Source organism: Erpetoichthys calabaricus, chromosome 8 (genome assembly GCF_900747795.2).
Source record: "Erpetoichthys calabaricus chromosome 8, fErpCal1.3, whole genome shotgun sequence".
Taxonomy (NCBI): domain Eukaryota; kingdom Metazoa; phylum Chordata; class Cladistia; order Polypteriformes; family Polypteridae; genus Erpetoichthys; species Erpetoichthys calabaricus.
This window is the reverse complement of record NC_041401.2, coordinates 161,175,176-161,193,670: the sequence shown is the minus strand read 5'-3', so window position 1 is coordinate 161,193,670 and position 18,495 is coordinate 161,175,176. Positions and strand designations below refer to the sequence as shown.

At 40.9% G+C, this 18,495-nt stretch overlaps 1 protein-coding gene across 1 annotated transcript in view; it reads left to right on the top strand.

Moving 5' to 3' along the window:
- foxj3 (forkhead box J3) overlaps positions 1 to 3,841 on the top strand; it is a 229,123-nt gene extending 225,282 nt beyond the window's left edge. Inside the window, exons 10-12 of the mRNA XM_028807686.2 lie at positions 141 to 332; positions 1,497 to 1,601; positions 3,557 to 3,841. Coding sequence (XP_028663519.1) covers positions 141 to 332; positions 1,497 to 1,601; positions 3,557 to 3,669 — 410 coding nt within the window. The 3' untranslated portion in view covers positions 3,670 to 3,841. The remainder of the gene's footprint in view (positions 1 to 140; positions 333 to 1,496; positions 1,602 to 3,556) is intronic.
- Positions 3,842 to 18,495: the final 14,654 nt, after the last annotated feature.

Below are 18,495 nucleotides of genomic sequence, written 5' to 3'. Positions count from 1 at the left end.
AGAGAGTGTTGGACTGATGTTACGTGGAATTGTTTCTCTGATGAAAGTGTTCTCTTTAGTGTATGTCATGCCTGCCCATCACTCGTGCTTATTCATATAAAAGTATACTTTATATATATCTTTTTTTTTTTTGTATGCAGGATTAAAGGAGAGCATGAGACAAGCAGATCTCAATAACTGGTCACTGGACCCTGCCCAGATTGCAGATCTTTGTTCTTCCATTAACCAGTTTTTTACCCGGACAGGGGTGATCCCACCTCAAGGGACTATCCAAACTCCAGTGTGCCATAGCACCATGCATTCGAACAAGACTGGCCAGCACATTGCCACAGGTAACAAGCATCACCAGCTTTAGAGTTTCTGTTTCTATTTAAATGATTTACTGTGTGGAATGTAAATGACTTGTGAATAAAGCGTTAGTCAATCATAAAGTTAATGTTACTGTAGAAAAGACATCAAATATAACTACGCTTCTTTCAGAAACTGACATTAGAGATTTGATAGGAGCAAGTGGAATACAAAAATAGTTGAAACAGAAATATAAATTTAACCTTGTGAACACTATTAAAGGCATTTGATAAAGCAAACATGAAAATGCTGATTAATTAAGCACTTTGGGTCAAGTTAATTCATAACAGACATATCATTAATCAGCTTTACACTGTGGGCAATGGCATCAGTGCTTATGTTGAGCCATCCATATTTCAAATTTTCTCTGATTTGCTGGCTGCTGTATTAATGTAAAATACCAGATATTCAGACAAACTTAATGCCAAGAGGCAACTTGTGTACTGGAAAAGTTCAAAACTTGATTAAAAAAAACACAACCTTTTTGGTTTTATTATAATTTTGGAATAAAAATAATGTTTTTATGTTTACTATTAATACCATCACAGCAATAATTCAGAAGCATAAATACAATTCAGAGGTATAAATACGTTTTAAACCAAATTTATTTTGTCGTTCTGTTGTCTTTGATATTTGTGCATGTTTATGTTAATTGACAACTCTAAATCAGCCAGTTATATGTGACGCTTTGCGTGAGTGTATCATGTAGTGACACCCATATCTGAGTTATGTGGGGGGAATAAGGTTGGTAACGGCCACATGCGATTTGAAAAGCATGACCACTATTTATAGGTATATAGCAGTACATTCGGAAGAAACTGACATTATTCAGAGTTGTTTTTTTATACACATAAGTGTATAAGTGTAATTAGTGTACCTGTCATGCACCCTGTACGTGCTTATAGTAGAAAAATACCTGTAACCTATCACTTAGCCTATAGTGAAGGCAATTTCTTCTAGTTCTGGTTTCACCTAGTCTTTGATGGTAATTGAAAAATGTTATAACATACAGAAGCCAGAATCTGTAAGTAAAACATGAAGCATGATATCGAAAGAAGCTGAAAATGAAAAATTCTTCATATTTAACAGGGCAAAAAATACTTAAACTTTTAACTTTGCAATCTTTATTCTTTGTTTTTCTTAAACAGGAAACATGTATATAGACACTAGGCAGAACCTTCATGCTCCCATGATGGGGCCCCCAGGATACCCCCACATGCCACCAATGAGCAGCGCAGGACCCACTATGACAGGTAATCAAGTGGTCAGTTGTTGAACTCCATTCCATATTTACTTAACAGATGTTTATGCAGGCTTGTTTGTTGCTCCTTCCAAAAAGTATGTACCTTCTTTTAGGAAATAAAGTATGACGTTTTATTTCAGGAGCATAAATTTGCATCTCCTTCTTGCTTAAGTAAGTAAAAAAAAGCTGCCATTTTGCAGGAAGTTTCAGTCAGGTTTGCTCACATAAAGTGCATGCTCATGTTATATTTATGTACAATGCATATAAAAGGTGTTCACCCTTTAGTAGTTTTTATATTTTATTATTATACAATATTTAATCACAGTGGATTGAATTTGGCTTTTTTTTAGCATTGACTGACAATTAAAGACTCTTTAATATCAAAGTAAAAGCAGATCTCTGCAGAATGGTCTAAATTAATAACAAATGTAAAGCACAAAATTAGGAGCTACATATGTATTCACCTCCATCAAGTCAGCATTTAGTAGATGCATGCTTGGCAACCATGACAGCCTTGAGTCTGTGTGCGCAGGTCTGTGTCAACTTGGCCCATCTGGTTTCTGCCATTTTTCCACATTCTTCTTTGTAAAATTGCCCAAGCTATGTCAGGTTGCATGGGGATTATGAGTGAACAGCCATTGTCAAGTCTAGCCACTGATTCTCAGTAGGATTGAAATCTGAACTCTTATTTGAACAATCTAGGACATTAGCAATGTTATTCTCAAGTACTTTCTGCTTGGGATTGTTGTCTTCTTCCAAGGGGCAGGTTACTTGCAGACTGCATCAGGTTTTCCTTTAAGATTTTCCTTTATTTTGATGCATTCATTTTACACTGTACTTGTACAAGCTTTCCAGGGCATGCTGCAGAGTAGAATCCCCACAGTATAATGCTACGATTACCATGCTTCATTGATGGTGTTTTTATGATATGTTTTTGCTAAGCCAAATATGGCATTTAGTCTGATGGCCCAAAATTTCAATTTTGGTCTTACGAGACCAAGGATCCTTTTTCCATTGGACAGAATATCCCATGTGTTGTTTGTTTATTATAAACATTGGCTTTCATTTTGGCACTCTCCCATAAAGTTGTGATGGGTAAAGCAAATCTCAGTCTCTCCAATTCTTCCCAATTTCACCCACTGCTTGTAACTCCATCAGTGTTTTCATAGGTTTCTGTGTGGCCTCCCTCACATGTCTTCTCACACTGTCACATACTGTCACACACATTTCCATTTCTTAATGACTGATTTACCTGGAGTTACTTGGAGTGTTTTTTGTCTTCATGGTGTAGATTAAACCACCATACTGACACACCAGAAGTCGGACCTTTCGGATAAAGTTCATTTATACTACAACTAATTGAAACCATAGAGAGGTGATATGCATTCAACCAGTAATTCTGGTGCGTCATACTAAAGGGGGTGGATACGTACAGTATGTATCAATTAGGTTAGGTTTTACAGTATATTTGTAATTAATTTGATCCACCTTACTTTTAACTTTGATGTTGAGTCTTTTCTATTGATCAAACAAAGTACTACAAAGCAAGAATAAATATAAAATAATGTTTGAGTATGGATTGCAGACAAAGAAAAGAAAAAATGCATGTCTTGTGTAAATCAGCTTACCATGCAAAGTCTTCAACTATTTTATCATTGTGCAGTAATTTGATATTATAATGTAAATGCTCTGGAACTCTAATGCCAGTCTAGTCTGAAGGGATACTCCATCTCTTTTTCTTTAAAGCAGGTGCAACATGCGTTATGAAGGCTGAGTAGGCATATTTTGACTGTTCTATGCTTAGGCAATAAGAAACCTGTTATTTCTCTCAGAGACATTTGAAAGGGAAGAGAGTACAAGGCTGTGAAGATCATTATATTTGGATACTAATACTGTGTACTTGAAGAGAGGTAAAGCGATAACTTCTAAGCCTTATTTTCTGTAATCTGCCTTTTTGTCTGTTAGGACATCATGCCACTATGAACCAACAGCACATGATTCCTCCAGCCAACTTCCAGATGAGGCGACTTCCTACTGATGACATCCAGGATGATTTTGACTGGGATTCCATTGTGTAAACTCCTCCTAGTGAATTTATGGAGACAGAAGCAGATAATTTGCTAGACCGTGCTGTTCGCATGCTGTAAAGTGGGAGACAATCCAGACGAGAAACTTCGGAAGAACAGGTGTTGTTTCGATGAGAACCTTCGGAGTCCTAATCCTTAAAAAAAAAAAAAAAGTAAATGAAAAGGTTACATTGAAGACAATCAAAATATTTAGTAGGACAAATTTAAATTATCACTTTGCACTTGTCAAAAGACAAGTAGTTTATGTTTTGTCTGATTTCACCCCATTCTTCCTACTGCAGAGCTCTTTACAACTTCTTATTACTGTTGTGTAATTTGGACATCATCTTGCAGCTTTCTTGTGTTGACTGAAAAGGGCCTCAGGTGCTGCTTGGACATGGCTGCTTCCCTTACGTCCGCGTAGGCTCAACCACCCCCACCCCCTATTTCCCTCATTTAACCTTTGAGAACTATGTGTTTGCTCCTGCTGATGAAGAAGATAATTCAAGGAGCTGTGAGTGGAGCTTTGTCTTTTGTCTCTCACTCTCTGCCATCTTTTGCCTTGTCCAGAGCAGTGAAGAGAATGCCACATAGGCAAGAGACTTGCCAGTAAAGCTCATAATAGTACTTTTCATTTGCTGCTTTAGAAGATGGCTATTGTATGCAGAGTGGTGTGAGTCTCTTTCAGAGGTATCAGTGATTTGTTTGTGTGAGTGTGTTGTCTGTCTGTGTCTGTGTGTCTGTTTTGTCTGTAATGGCCTTTATGTTGAGTGACCATGGTGCAGCACACTGCTGACTCCCAGCAATAACTGTTGTTAAAGAATTGATATTTGGACTTGCAAGCTGACCTCGTTCCATTAAGCTGTGTGAAGAGACAATCTAAAACCTACAAAGGATGTTTATTTGTTGTGAGCTCAGGAGTGTGCAAGTGATGGACTGTGTGTTTCTCTGCTGGTTGTTTTTCCTTATTTGCCTTGAAGTCAGCCTCTAAAGTATACCACATTCTAGGATGTGGCTGTCTGTTTTTTCTTCTTGAAACCAGCCTCGTCTTACTTTACATCTATTAAATGGGCATAATTGCCAGAGCAGTTTCTCCTCCTTCTAGGAGCAATTAATATCTGTGGCACCTGCCGAGTATGACAATGTTAAAGATATGTGTAATGTCTCTATCAGCGAGACCCCAGGCATTACAGGATGTAGCTCCCTCTCCTTCCCTTCCAATATTCAAGCCCACTATGTCTTCTGTGTATGCAGTGTTACTTTTAGTTAGTTGTCTCAATGAGAAGTACAAGCTAGCCAAAATAAGTAATGACAGATGTCATCTTCTGTTGTGCACACAGACTAAGATGGCAGAGATTTTTGGCAGTTTTTCTTAGGGTGTAATTTTAATAGGCTTCCTGGGTTGGCTTTCCTTCAACTTCATACTATGTCAAGGGCTTTTGTTTTGCTTTACATGTGTGCTGAGCTTGTAAATACTTCCTCCTTCATAGCCTGCTCTGGAGTGCACATTGTAGGAAACTGACCCATTAGTCACAGGGCAGGAAAAGAGGGTCTGAGAGTATGGACTTGTTTTTGTTGAGATGTCATGGCAAACTGTGTCCTCTGCTTGGTCAGCTCTTTGTTTTCCCAAAGTCAAGAAGGAGGTGCTTTGTGTACACTGAAGACATTGTTACCCTCTTGCCTGTGCCATCCTGCATTTTAACTGAAGCAGGGAGATATTAACCACCATTCCCAAAAACAAGCTGAGGATGAGCCCTGCTTGCTGCTGATGTTTGATTTTAGTCTGCCTGTTTGTCTTCACATTCTGCCAATTACTAGGTGTGTCGATTGTTTTGCAAAAGCTACATGGACACGGGTGGGGGGTATTTTGATGATGTACTTTCTTGCTTACTATGAAATACATTAGAACATGACCAACTGATTGAGCAACTTACCTCCTGCCTCAGTGTTGCAGGTTTGCATGTGGAGCCTATGTTTGCAAAGTGGTAACAAAAGTCAAGGAGCTAAAGTAGTAAAGAGCATCTCTGTCTGGCAGCATTATACCAGTGTATTAGCAAGAAAGGCATTGGGTGCACTGACAGGAAGGAGAGGCCAAAGTGAATCACCATTTACGTGTATCTTTAGCCCTTGTCTGGAAAGATGTCTTGGATATTTCAGTAATACTAGGGTGTTGTACCGTGTTAGCCATTATGAATGTAGAGAAAAGCCAAGCAAAATGACACCTTTTATTGGCTAACTAGAAAGATTACAATATGCAAGCGTTCGAGGCAACTCAGGCCCCTTCTTCAAGCAAGATGTAATATGCAAGCTTTCGAGGCAACTCAGGCCCCTTCTTCAAGCAAGATGTAATCATCTTGCCTGAAGAAGGGGCCTGAGTTGCCTCGAAAGCTTGCATATTGTAATCTTTCTAGTTAGCCAATAAAAGGTGTCATTTTGCTTGGCTTTTCTCTCATATTTCAGTAATAATGACATGTTGAAAGCGGCGGCCATTCTCTAGAGCATGTCTCTCTCTGTCATAAAATTTCTTAAACTTAGAAATTGAAAGGGTATCAGGGTGTAGGGAAAACCAGGATTCAAGGGTGGCAGCCAGCTTGCACATTGGCATTTTCAATCCCATACCCACTTGCTTGCCGCCCAAGACTGTTCAGTCCTGCCTTTGTGTCCACAGGTGCTTCCAGCTCCTTTCAAAAAATACGCTGCACACATTAGCATAATAATGAAAACTGTGCCTTCTGGCCTTGGGGTGCGTGGCATTTTGCACATTTTTTTTTCTCAAACATACATAAGGAGTATGTGAGGGGTTGGACTGTCAACCCTTTACAAAGCAGTCAATAAAGGAAGGACATAAAAGAAAAAAAATCTGTTGCTGCCACAGATGAAGTGAGAGAGTGGCATGTTACACTACGGGATAAATGGGGAGCAAGTCCGCTGGCGAGGCCTCTCTATTCAGTGTCGCGTTGTTAGTGTGCATTATTGTAAATACTTGTCTCTTTTTTGTCTTCTCTTTCCTCTGGGTGGGGAGGGTATATCCATGACGGGAAACGGTTTACAGGCTGTTGAAAGAATACAGAGTATTTTGTTATTGTTCCTTCAGAGGGTGATTTGTACATATCTATATTGTATATATGTGATGAAAATGCTTTTTGTGTGACACTACCTTCTACCTGTACTACAGTTTTACAGTCAGTGTTTTAATGTTTATAAATTTTTAGTTTTTTGTTTTATTTTTGTTATTGCACGGTTTTATTACTTTTGCTCTTCAATGAAATGACACGGTTATTACTCTTTGTATCAGTTTAGTGCTGTAAAATAACTTTTAAAGTGTCATTAAGATTGTTGCTGCCAGATCTGATATGCATGAATGGCACTTACAAGGAAAAAAGCAAATAAATAAAATATGTTAACTTCACTGTCTGCCATGTGCCATTACTCATCCATAAATATTAGCAGAGTGTCCTTCAGGTCAGCATCTCTGTTCCTTTTGATGAACATGTCATGAAAGCCCAGCTGGTGTAACTTTGTGAGAACTGTCACCTAATGTTTTATAGTATTCTGTGTCTGGACCCTGCACATGAGTAATTTTACACTAAAAGAAAGCTTGTTTACTACTGTGAAAAAATCTCTTCTAATCATCCTTATAACTCTTCTGCACATTTGAATTGTATTTTTATTCATTCTTCTGTCAGATAAGTTAACTGTGTAGAGCAGTAATTGCCAAAGTGCATGGGTTTCCATGGGGTACATTAACAGACAAGGAGATGGGCACTGGAGGCTTTCCTTCTTGAGCACATTGATTGCTTGTTTGATTGTTCAGGTTAGAGCCTGGAGTGTAGCACCTTCTTTACTTTATATTTGATATTTTACTGTTCTTATCACCTTCAAGCCTATTTTCTCTTTAGTCACATTTTTTTGTATTTATTTACCAAACTTTGTAGAAGTGCAGATGATGTAGAATCAGCCAAATTGTTACAGATAGGCTTGGACAACATACAGGCTTAAGCAGATTTGTAGCAGATTAAATTTAATGTAAGTACATGTAAAGTATTTAATTTAGAAAGCATTACTGTTAGATTTAAATACACAGTGGATGGTTTGAAACTTAAATATTCACCCTATGAGAAGGACTTGGGAGTCATAGTGGGCACATTGCTGTCAACATTCAGGCAGTGCACAGACGTGATTGAGAAGGCTGATAGTATGTTAGGTTATATATCACACTGTGTGGACTACAAGTAAATGGGAGTTATACTCAAGTTCTATAACACACTACTGAGGTCTCATCTGGAGTATTGTGGGCAGTTTTAGTCTCCATATTACAAAAAATGACATGGCATATGTAGTCTAATCTGAACCTAATATAATACAGGGGTTACAAACGACAATCCTGTAGGGTTGCAGTGGCTGTAGGTTTTTTGCTCTCATCAATTTCTTAATGAGAAGTCAGTTATTTCTGATAATAATAATAATAATTCTTTGCATTTATATAGCGCTTTTCTCACTACTCAAAGCGCTCAGCAATTGCAGGTTAAGGACCTTGCTTAAGGGCCCAACAGAGCAGAGTCCCTTTTGGCATTTATGGGATTCGAGCTAGCCTCAGAGCCACCACTCTGATGAAGCTTCCTTTCCGTTGTCTTGCTTGTTAAGGTTTCCCACTCACAGATGCTTATTTTAGTCTTAAACAACTGCGTTTGCTATTATTAGTTATTCCTTATTAACAATAAGATGACAAAGGAACCAGCAGTTTTATTACACATAGTTAGGTCAATAAATATTTGGACAGACAGCTTTTTTCTAATTTTGGTTCTGTAAAGTACCACAATGAATTTTAAATGAAACAACTCCGATGCAGTTGAAGTGCAGACTTTCAGCTTTAATTCAGTGGGGTGAACAAAACGATTGCATAAAAATGTGAGGCAACTAAAGCATTTTTTTAACACAATCCCTTCATTTCAGGGGCTCAAAAGTAATTGGACAAATTAAATAACTGGAAATAAAATGTTCAGTTCTAATACTTGGTTGAAAACCCTTTGCTGGCAATGACAGCCTGAAGTCTTGAACTCATGGACATCACCAGATGCTGGGTTTCCTCCTTTTTAATGCTCTGCCAGGCCTTTACTGCAGCGGCTTTCAGGTACTGTTTGTTTGTGGGCCTTTCTGTCCAAAGTTTAGTCTTCAACAAGTGAAATGCATGCTCAATTGGGTTAAGATCAGGTCACTAACTTGGCCATTCAAGAATTTTCCACTTCTTTGCTTTAATAAACTCCTGGGTTGCTTTGGCTGTATGTTTTGGGTCATTGTCCATCTGTATCATGAAATGCCACCCAATCAATTTGACTGCATTTAGCTGGATTTGAGCAGACAGTATGTCTCTGAACACCTCAGAATTCATTCGGCTGCTTCTGTCCTGTGTCACATCATCAATAAACACTAGTGTCCCAGTGCCACTGGCAGCCATGCATGCCCAAGCCATCACACTGCCTCCACCGTGTTTTACAGATGATGTGGTATGCTTTGGATAATGAGCTGTTCCATGCCTTCTCCATACTTTTTTCTTGCCATCATTCTGGTAGAGGTTGATCTTGGTTTCATCTGTCCAAAGAATGTTTTTCCAGAACTGTGCTGGCTTTTTTAGATGTTCTTTAGCAAAGTCCAATCTAGCCTTTTTATTCTTGACGCTTATGAGTGGCTTGCACCTTGTGTTAAAAAATGCTTTAGTTGCCTCACATTTTTATGTAATCGTTTTGTTCACCCCACTGAATTAAAGCTGAAAGTCTGCACTTCAACTGCATCTGAGTTGTTTCATTTAAAATTCATTGTGGTAATGTACAGAGCCAAAATTAGAAAAAAGTTGTCTCTGTCCAAATATTTATGGGCCTAACTGTATGTGTGTATTCATCATGAATTAACTGATTTAATAAAATATTTGGGGGAAAAAAGTAAAGGGCTGCAAATTATTTGGAAGATGTCTTTGGAAAAGATAAGGTGTACGATGTAAGAATGACCTATCATGGCAGAATGAAAACACTAACAAGCCATGAAATTAAATAGTCTTATTGGCAAGGGCTAGTTTCTAATTAAGCAACTGTTTTGGAACAAAGAACCTGCAGCCACTGCAACCCACCAGGATCGACGTTGCTAACCCCTGTATTACACTAAATTTAGATTAGATCAGATAAACTTTATTAATCCCATGGGGAAATTCAAATACATAAAGTAGCAGAAACATAAAAAATAAGGATACAAACTTACAATACAAATAATACAGCCAATCAATCAATTGAAAAATAAATAGAAATTGCACAGAAATTTAAAAATGAACTTAAGAGTATGGCTTGAGGAAGCTTTGAATTGGGTTAGCCCTGTGATAGAACAGACTTTCCTGATATGTTTGTTCAGGCATTGTGCTTTTGAGCTCAGGTTTCTTCCCCAGGAGTCTGCAGCAAAAATATGGACTGATAGAACATTTCCAGCACCATGCTCCACGCATCCAAAGTCCTGAGTGTCCTTAGAAAGTACAGTGTGCTCTGGCACTTCTTATGCATCACTACAGTGTTGTCAGACCAGTCTAGTTTGTTGTTCATATGAACCCCCAGGTAGTTGTAGCTCTGAACCACTTCCATATCTCTCCCTGAATGGTGACTGGCTTCAGAGGCTTCTTGGCACATCGGAAGTCCACTACCAGCTTATTTGTCTTTCTGATGTTGAGTTGCAGTTTGTTGTCCCTGTGCTAGAAGACAAGTACTCCATGACTTTCCTTTACTCTGTGTGGTGTTATGGGTTCACAGCTCTCCCAGCAAAGACCGTTTTGTTTTAAATAAATAATCGCCAAGCTCGCGGCTTAGCGAGGGGGCGTGGTAACTGTAGCGAGCCGCAGGGCGATCTGCAGTGTGGGCGTTTCTCATCTAAGTGCACAGGTGAGGGACTGCCCACATCCGTGATCGTTCCTGTGGCTAATGGGCTGCAGCTGCCATGTCCTCTCTGCATATATAGAGAAGCGCGAGCAGGATAAAGGGGAGAAGAAGTAAAAGGAAAGACGGAAAGAAACGGAGGTTGCAGGAGGAGGCAGGAAGCAGTGGAGAGAGAGAAAGTCGGTGCGGGAGAGCGAGCGAGTGCAGGCTCGTGCAGCAGCTGTACAGGTAGCTTGGGTGTTAGGCCGACACCCGAGAAGTAGCAGTAGTGGTCGCTTCCGCAGAGTTGATTCCGAAGGGCGGGAGTGACCGGAAGATGGATGACTCTCCGCATAAGGCTGCGGACGGCAGCGGGAGTTAAGACTTGGGGTGTGTATTCCCAGCGTGGGCGCCCCAGTCACTGAGGAACCCAAGTCGCTGTCTGGAGGAGCCTACCGGAGCCAGGGGTCGGTGAGGCGATCCAAACAGCTGAAGCAGGCAGAGAGAAAGTCAGCTGCATGTAGAGCGACTCTCCGGTAGAACAGCCCAGGTGGGTGTAGCAGGGGATCCGCCAGGCTAAACGGATGATATCGGGCTTTTGATTTTAACATATTGCTTCCTGTGCTATTGTACCTCGTGGTTTTTTAGAAGAGTTTTTTCTATTGGTTTTAACCTCCACGTTTCATTTTATTGGATTATTTATTTATTTGAAGAAGACTTTGAATGAACTTCACAGCACTTTACTTTGAACACTGTTTTGGATTATTGGAAATAAAAGCACTTTTAAACCATCCCCTTGCTCATTGTTATTGCCTCACTGTCTAGCTCATCGGTGACATTACCGACGGTGTTGGGTTCAAGGGTTCCCTAACAGCCGATGGGAGCATGGAGCAGAACCCGCATTGTTACACTTTGACTCATCTCCATTATTAATACAGCCAATGATGGACGAGTCATTAGAAAATTGTGCTGGAAGTCTGTTGTGTAGAGGCTAAACTACATGAGAGACAGGACAGTGTGCTGGAAGTCTGTTGTGTAGAGGCTAAACTACATGAGAGACAGGACAGTTTGCAGAGGTGCTACAGGATTACAAACCTCAATTTCTGACACAGTCCCTCAGCCTCACAAACTGCTGCCTGTTGGTCAGGTAGTCCATGATCCAGAAGACTGTGGAAGTATCAAAATTCAAAGCCTTAAGCTTTTTCCTCATTCAATGAGGCAGAATGGTTTATAAAACACTGGAAAGTTAAAGAAAAGATCATTATCCTGACTGTAGTACCAGCTTTGTCCTAGTGGGAGTGGCTGCTGCAGCATCCATATTACTAACCGAAGGTTATGGACGCAGGGCGCATCGACGCGCACTGCAACGAGCCCGCCCATAGCTACTGACACAGCCACAGAAAACACACCTGCTAGACAAATGAAGCGCACGAAACAGCTCCCAGGCAAAGGAGTCACGGCTCAAAAACGAAACAGCTCAACTAACGGAAATACAAATCCGAGCCCATAGCTAACGACACAGCCACGGAGAAAACAACAACGAAATGATTCAGCGCATATGTGAATCACGTTACAGTATTACAGTAATACATTATTAACAGTTTAGCCACAGAAAACACAGATACGACACCAGATGGAAAAAAACAATAAACGAACGCTCCGTATCACAAACAAACCGTGTTAGTTCAAACCAGAGTCAGTAGGTGGCGCCCAAACAACATGGATAAAAACAATGACCGAAGGCGCCCACACAAAGAAACCACTTTAGTTCAAATGGGATTATTGAATTAAATGGAAACTTTACCATGCCTATGACCTGTGAACTATACCTGAGGTAAAGCATGCACGCCAGGTAGTACAGCCGCCCAGACGCGACCGGCCACATCACCGTATATACGACGACACAGCCATACACAAACAAAAACGAGACTGCATGAAGAAAAACAATAACAGAAGCGTGTTGAAATGAACTGTCCCAAGACGCACCCACCCTCCATGATATTTCATCACGCTCTGGCTTCCCCCCCTGGGAATAACCCATACTGCTTTCGCGTGTGTTGACAAATATTGCATCGGATTGGAACAGTGCACCCTGAGCCAAATCACCACCGCAAATGTGCCCAAATGTACGTGTTACATCTGGAGGACGCAGTGTGTCAACCACAGAGCTAATAATGAGAAACGTAGCTGACGTCATAAACAATCACCCATTAGCAAACCCTATGAAAATGCTACATGAGGTTGAAAGAGAAGCCAATACAAAAGCAGAGGCGGATGGTGTGGCACCAACTACAATTGCCTTAGTGCTAATAAAGGACAAAGAACAGGATCCGAGACAATACAATGTTCCCTTCGTTGATGAAGTGGCAATTGTGTTTTGAAGTGATGACGGTGAGCCTCCGTTTCACCGCGATATTGTCATGCATTTACGTCCTGATGGAAACAAGGCGCCTACAATGCACTTCTGAAACACCACAACCACATGAGTCACACCTCCAAAAAGAAACCGCTTTAGTACAAATATGTTTATTTCATTAAATGACATTTCCCAGGACGCACCCACCCTCCATTTGGTGATTGCCATTCTTGGATTTGCGATTCTTTCGAGAATCGCGGGCTTGCTGCTGTAGAAGAGAATAAGCTCTACACTTAACAGTGCATCCGGAAAGTATTCACAGCGCATCACTTTTTCCACATTTTGTTATGTTACAGCCTTATTCCAAAATGGATTAAATTCATTTTTTTTCCTCAGAATTCTACACACAATACCCCATAATGACAACGTGAAAAAAGTTTACTTGAGGTTTTTGCAAATTTATTAAAAATAAAGAAACTGAGAAATCACATGTATGTAAGTATTCACAACCTTTGCCATGAAGCTCAAAATTAAGCTCAGGTGCATCCTGTTTCCCCTGATCATCCTTGAGATGTTTCTGCAGCTTAATTGAAGTCCACCTGTGGTAAATTCAGTTGATTGGACAGGATTTGGAAAGGCACACACCTGTCTATATAAGGTCCCACAGTTGACAGTTCATGTCAGAGCACAAACCAAGCATGAAGTCAAAGGAATTGTCTGTAGACCTCCGAGACAGGATTGTCTCAAGGCACAAATCTGGGGAAGGTTACAGAAAAATTTCTGCTGCTTTGAAGGTCCCAATGAGCACAGTGGCCTCCATCATCCGTAAGTGGAAGAAGTTCGAAACCACCAGGACTCTTCCTGGAGCTGGCAGGCCATCTAAACTGAGCGATCCAGGGAGAAGGGCCTTAGTCAGGGAGGTGACCAAGAACCCTATGGTCACTTTGTCAGAGCTCCAGAGGTCCTCTGTGGAGAGAGGAGAACCTTCCAGAAGGACAACCATCTCTGCAGCAATCCACCAATCAGGCCTATATGGTAGAGTGGCCAGACAGAAGTCACTCCTTCGTAAAAGGCACATGGCAGCCCTCCTGGAGTTTGCCAAAAGGCACCTGAAGGACTCTCAGACCATGAGAAAGAAAATTCTCTGGTCTGATGAGACAAAGATTGAACTCTTTGGTGTGAATGCCAGGCGTCACGTTTGGAGGAAACCTGGCACCATCCCTTCAGTGAAGCATGGTGGTGGCAGCATCATGCTGTGGGGATGTTTTTCAGCGGCAGGAACTGGGAGACTAGTCAGGATAAAGGGAAAGATGACTGCAGCAATGTACAGAGACATCCTGGATGAAAACCTGCTTCAGAGCGCTCTTGACCTCAGACTGGGGCGACGGTTCATGTTTCAGCAGGACAACAACCCTAAGCACACAGCCAAGATATCAAAGGAGTGGCTTCAGGACAACTCTGTGAATGTCCTTGAGTGGCCCAGCCAGAGCCGAGACTTGAATCCGATTGAACATCTCTGGAGAGATCTTAAAATGGCTGTGCACCGACGCTTCCCAGCCAACCTGATGGAGCTTGAGAGGTGCTGCAAAGAGGAATGGGCAAAACTGGACAAGGATAGGTGTGCCAAGCTTGTGGCATCATATTCAAAAAGACTTGAGGCTGTAATTGCTGCCAAAGGTGCATCGACAAAGTATTGAGCAAACGCTGTGAATACTTATGTACATGTGATTTCTCAGTTTTTTTATTTTTAATAAATTTGCAAAAATCTCAAGTAAACTTTTTTCACGTTGTCATTATGGGGTGTTGTCTGTAGAATTCTGAGGAAAAAAATGAATTTAATCCATTTTGGAATAAGGCTGTAACATAACAAAATGTGGAAAAAGTGATGCGCTGTGAATACTTTCCGGATGCACTGTATATGTGCCTGATAGGCAAACTGCAGAGGATCCAAATGTTCTGAAACCAGGAGTTGTAGCTGTTTTAGGACCATCCTCTCAAAGGTCTTCATGATGTAAAAAGTAAGAGCAACTGGTCTGAAGTCCTTGCGATCACTAGAATTCCCTTTCTTTGGCACTGGGAACACACATGATGTTTTCCACAGTGGGGGAACCTCCTGCAAATTCAAGGGAAGGGAGAATGGGTGCTGAAGCCTTGTTTATGCAGAGTTTTACCAGCTCTCTTCTCGCATGATTGGCAGAGACACACAGTCCAGGGAGTGCAAGTGGGCTGGAGACCATATGTGTGATGTCAATGTAGGAAAAGGACATGCATCGTGGAGAACAGAGTTGGAATTCCAGAACCTCCTCAGCTTGCACATGGAGGCTAGCAGTAGGGTATTAGGTGGGGGGTGGGGGTGGGTTGCTGTACTGCCAAGAATGAGTCAACCATGTTAAAGAACTGGTTCCGTTCATTCACTCTTCTCTTCTTTCCTTCCTCTACGTGTTTAACAGCCTACTTGTAGCCATTGATAGGCCTCCTCCTGTTCCACACTTCCTTCATGTTGTTTTATTGTAACTTGTGCTCATGGTTGTCTCTGTAGTGGGCTTTTCTCTCATGGAGCTGCTTCTTTATGTCTGACTGCACCTGCATGATTTCATCCATATCTCTAGACCTAAAGGCTGTCTTCTTCAGACGTAGTAGGGCTTTCAGTTCTTTTGTGATCCATGGCTTGTTGTTGGGAAAACATCATAGTGTCTTTGTGGGGACTATGTTATCCACACAAAACTTGATGTAGTCTGTGATACAGTGGCTCACAATGCATATCCCAGTCAGTGTTTTCAACGGCATCATTCAGAGCCTCCTCGGCCTTTGTAGTCCATTCCTGCCCGATGCTGGTAGTGTCTGGCATCCTCTGGACAATGGGTTTACATGCTGGTATGAATTACAGTATACCAAATTATGGTCTGATTGTCCTAAAGTTGGCAAAGCAACAGAAATATATGCCTCTTTAACGCTGGCATATAACAAATCCAGGGGCCTGTTTTCTCTTGTTGTGCGCTCCGCAAGGTGGTAAACATTGGTGAGGTTGGTGGAAAGTGAAGCATGGATAAAATCCACAGAAACTGTGATGAAAGCACTGAGATGTTCAGCAGAGTTTGCTTATTACAGAGTATGCTGTGTCTGTTGCGATTGCCATGTCTGCTGAGTGGGGGATGTAAACGGCCAGCACAATTGCATGTGAAAACTCTCTCAGAATATAAAGAATTTAAGCCTCCTGCGAGCAGCTCAACATTCGGGTTGCAGACCTGTGCTTTAATTTTAACATGTCAGGAGTTTAATTACCTTCCATTCACAAAAACCTTAAGTCTGCCGCATGATTTAAAACTATCCAGTGCACCTGTGGAGTGCGGTGTTTCATCTCTAAGCCACGTATCAGTGAAGCACATGAGACTGCTGGGTTTGTATTTCCTTTGACTTCTAATTAGCGTTCATGGCTCATCCATTTTATTCAGCAGCGATCTTACATTTCCCATGATACTTGAAAGCTGGTAAGGTCTGTACCTTCTTCTCTTGTTGTAGAGTCGGCCTCCTGCTCTCAATCCCCACTCTCTTGGATGAGAAACAAACCCACACATGGATTGTTTCGGGATGCTTCTCTGTTGGCATGAGACAGGACTCGTCGTAGCGTTCACTTTTTCCTTCTCCGGACAGTCAATTTTCCAGATGTCTCAAACAGTCAGAAGGAGGATTCATCCAAAAAAAATAACTTTGCACCAGTCTCCTGCTGTCCAGTCCTTGTGCTTCCTGCAGAATTTCAGTCTGTCTGTGATGTTTTTAATGGAAGGAAGTGTCTTCTTTGCTACCCTTCTTGACACAAGGCCGTTGTCCACAAGTCTTCACTTCACTGTGCATGCAGATCAACTCGCACCAACCTGCTGCCAATACTGAGCAAACTCTGCAGTGGTGTCAACACCATTCTGTAGCTGACTCCTCAGGTGGAGGCGGGCCTGGCGCTTGCTGGACACTTTTAGCTGATCATTTTGTGCCACGGCCAAAATAAGTAAAAATGGGTTTTTGTGATAAAATTTACTTTTTATGGTAATAAAGCCTTTTGCAATGAATTAACATGCATCTGATCACATTGCACAAAAATATAAAAAACAATGTGCATTGCCACCACAAAAGCTGAAGCTGTAAATTTTGCAAAACACAACATTTATGTCACTGCCAAAACTTTTGGCCACTACTGTAGTTCCAGGAGTGAACCTTTTCCTACGAACAGATTCCTTTAACCTTTTCAGCACTTCTCAATAGCATTGTTGGTTGACTGTTTGTGTCTGTTCGGTGAATTTGTGGTGGTCTGGCCCCTTGTGCTAAAAAAAAAGTGTGCTTTTTACTCACACAGGCGATATTATACAGCCATTCTGGGAATTAAATTGTCACAACTCGTACAAGAAAGAATTTTACTGTACTCTGCACATGGAATTACAATTATTACTGAACAGTGCGGTTATTAAATGTAGTTCCTTGCTAAATAAGGACTTTGAAAAGCTGGCATCATTCTACTAAGTTTGTTATATTAAAATAAAAACCTTTAATTGGATTTTGAATAAATATGACATGCATCATCAATGTTTCAAGGATTCTTGCAGCATCATTTTCCTCAGTCAGTCAGGCAGCACACAATTCTAAATAATACTATATGGGTTAGGTTGGGAGGACACTGGCAACGTGTTTGTGGAACTAAGAGTATGTTGAAAACATTTGGAAACCATTGGAGAAAAGTTATAAAAATAAAAAATTACAGAGACCACTGGAGGGCTTCAGCGAGAGCACTCTGTAGTCAAACAACAATGGCACATTGACGGTCTCTGGAATGACCTAGGAAATTGTACTGCTTGCTTGTTTTCTGCACATTGAGAAGATTTGTAACCTAAGAATGCTGGTGCAGTGGTGTGTGACACCCCAGGTAAGGACACTGTTGTACAATTCCCAACTTGGGGTGTCAGTAGACGGGACCGAGCAATCAGGGGAAGGAGTAAGACAGAGTCAGACTGAAAAAAACTATTCAAAAACAGGATTCTGTTTTATTCCAGCAGTGTCCAAACTATATTAAAAACAAATGTCTTGCAAAAATATTTACAAAGTCCAATGCAAAGACAAAGACTTAAGCCATTTAGGACTTAAGTGCAGGGTTCTCAAATTTGAGACCCCTAACTTAGCGCATTCTTAAGAGTATGCACACTATCTGCTGAGATGCTTACAATGTGCATCAAAATGTAAACATTATATAGTGACATGCATGAATTAGAGAAAATATGCATAAAGAAAAAATTGTGCAGGTGTTACTTATAATATTTACAGTGGTTTTGAAATCAAAGTGAAGAAAAAACAAAACAAAAAAATAAACTCGTCCAGCTGCAAAACGGATCACGAAAGACAGGCTGAAAAATAAAAAATGAAAAACTAAGCACCTACTATATACACAAAAGGACAGTATGTGTCTCCACTACTCAGTTAAACAAATCAGTAGCCCAGATATACATTAAAGCCTGAAAACCTGCTCAAAAGACGACCCCTGGCGTTCGGACCCTGGTTTTATACCGCGAGCCCTATTGACAATCCAATCTGCCTTTACGTTACCCGCGGACTTCC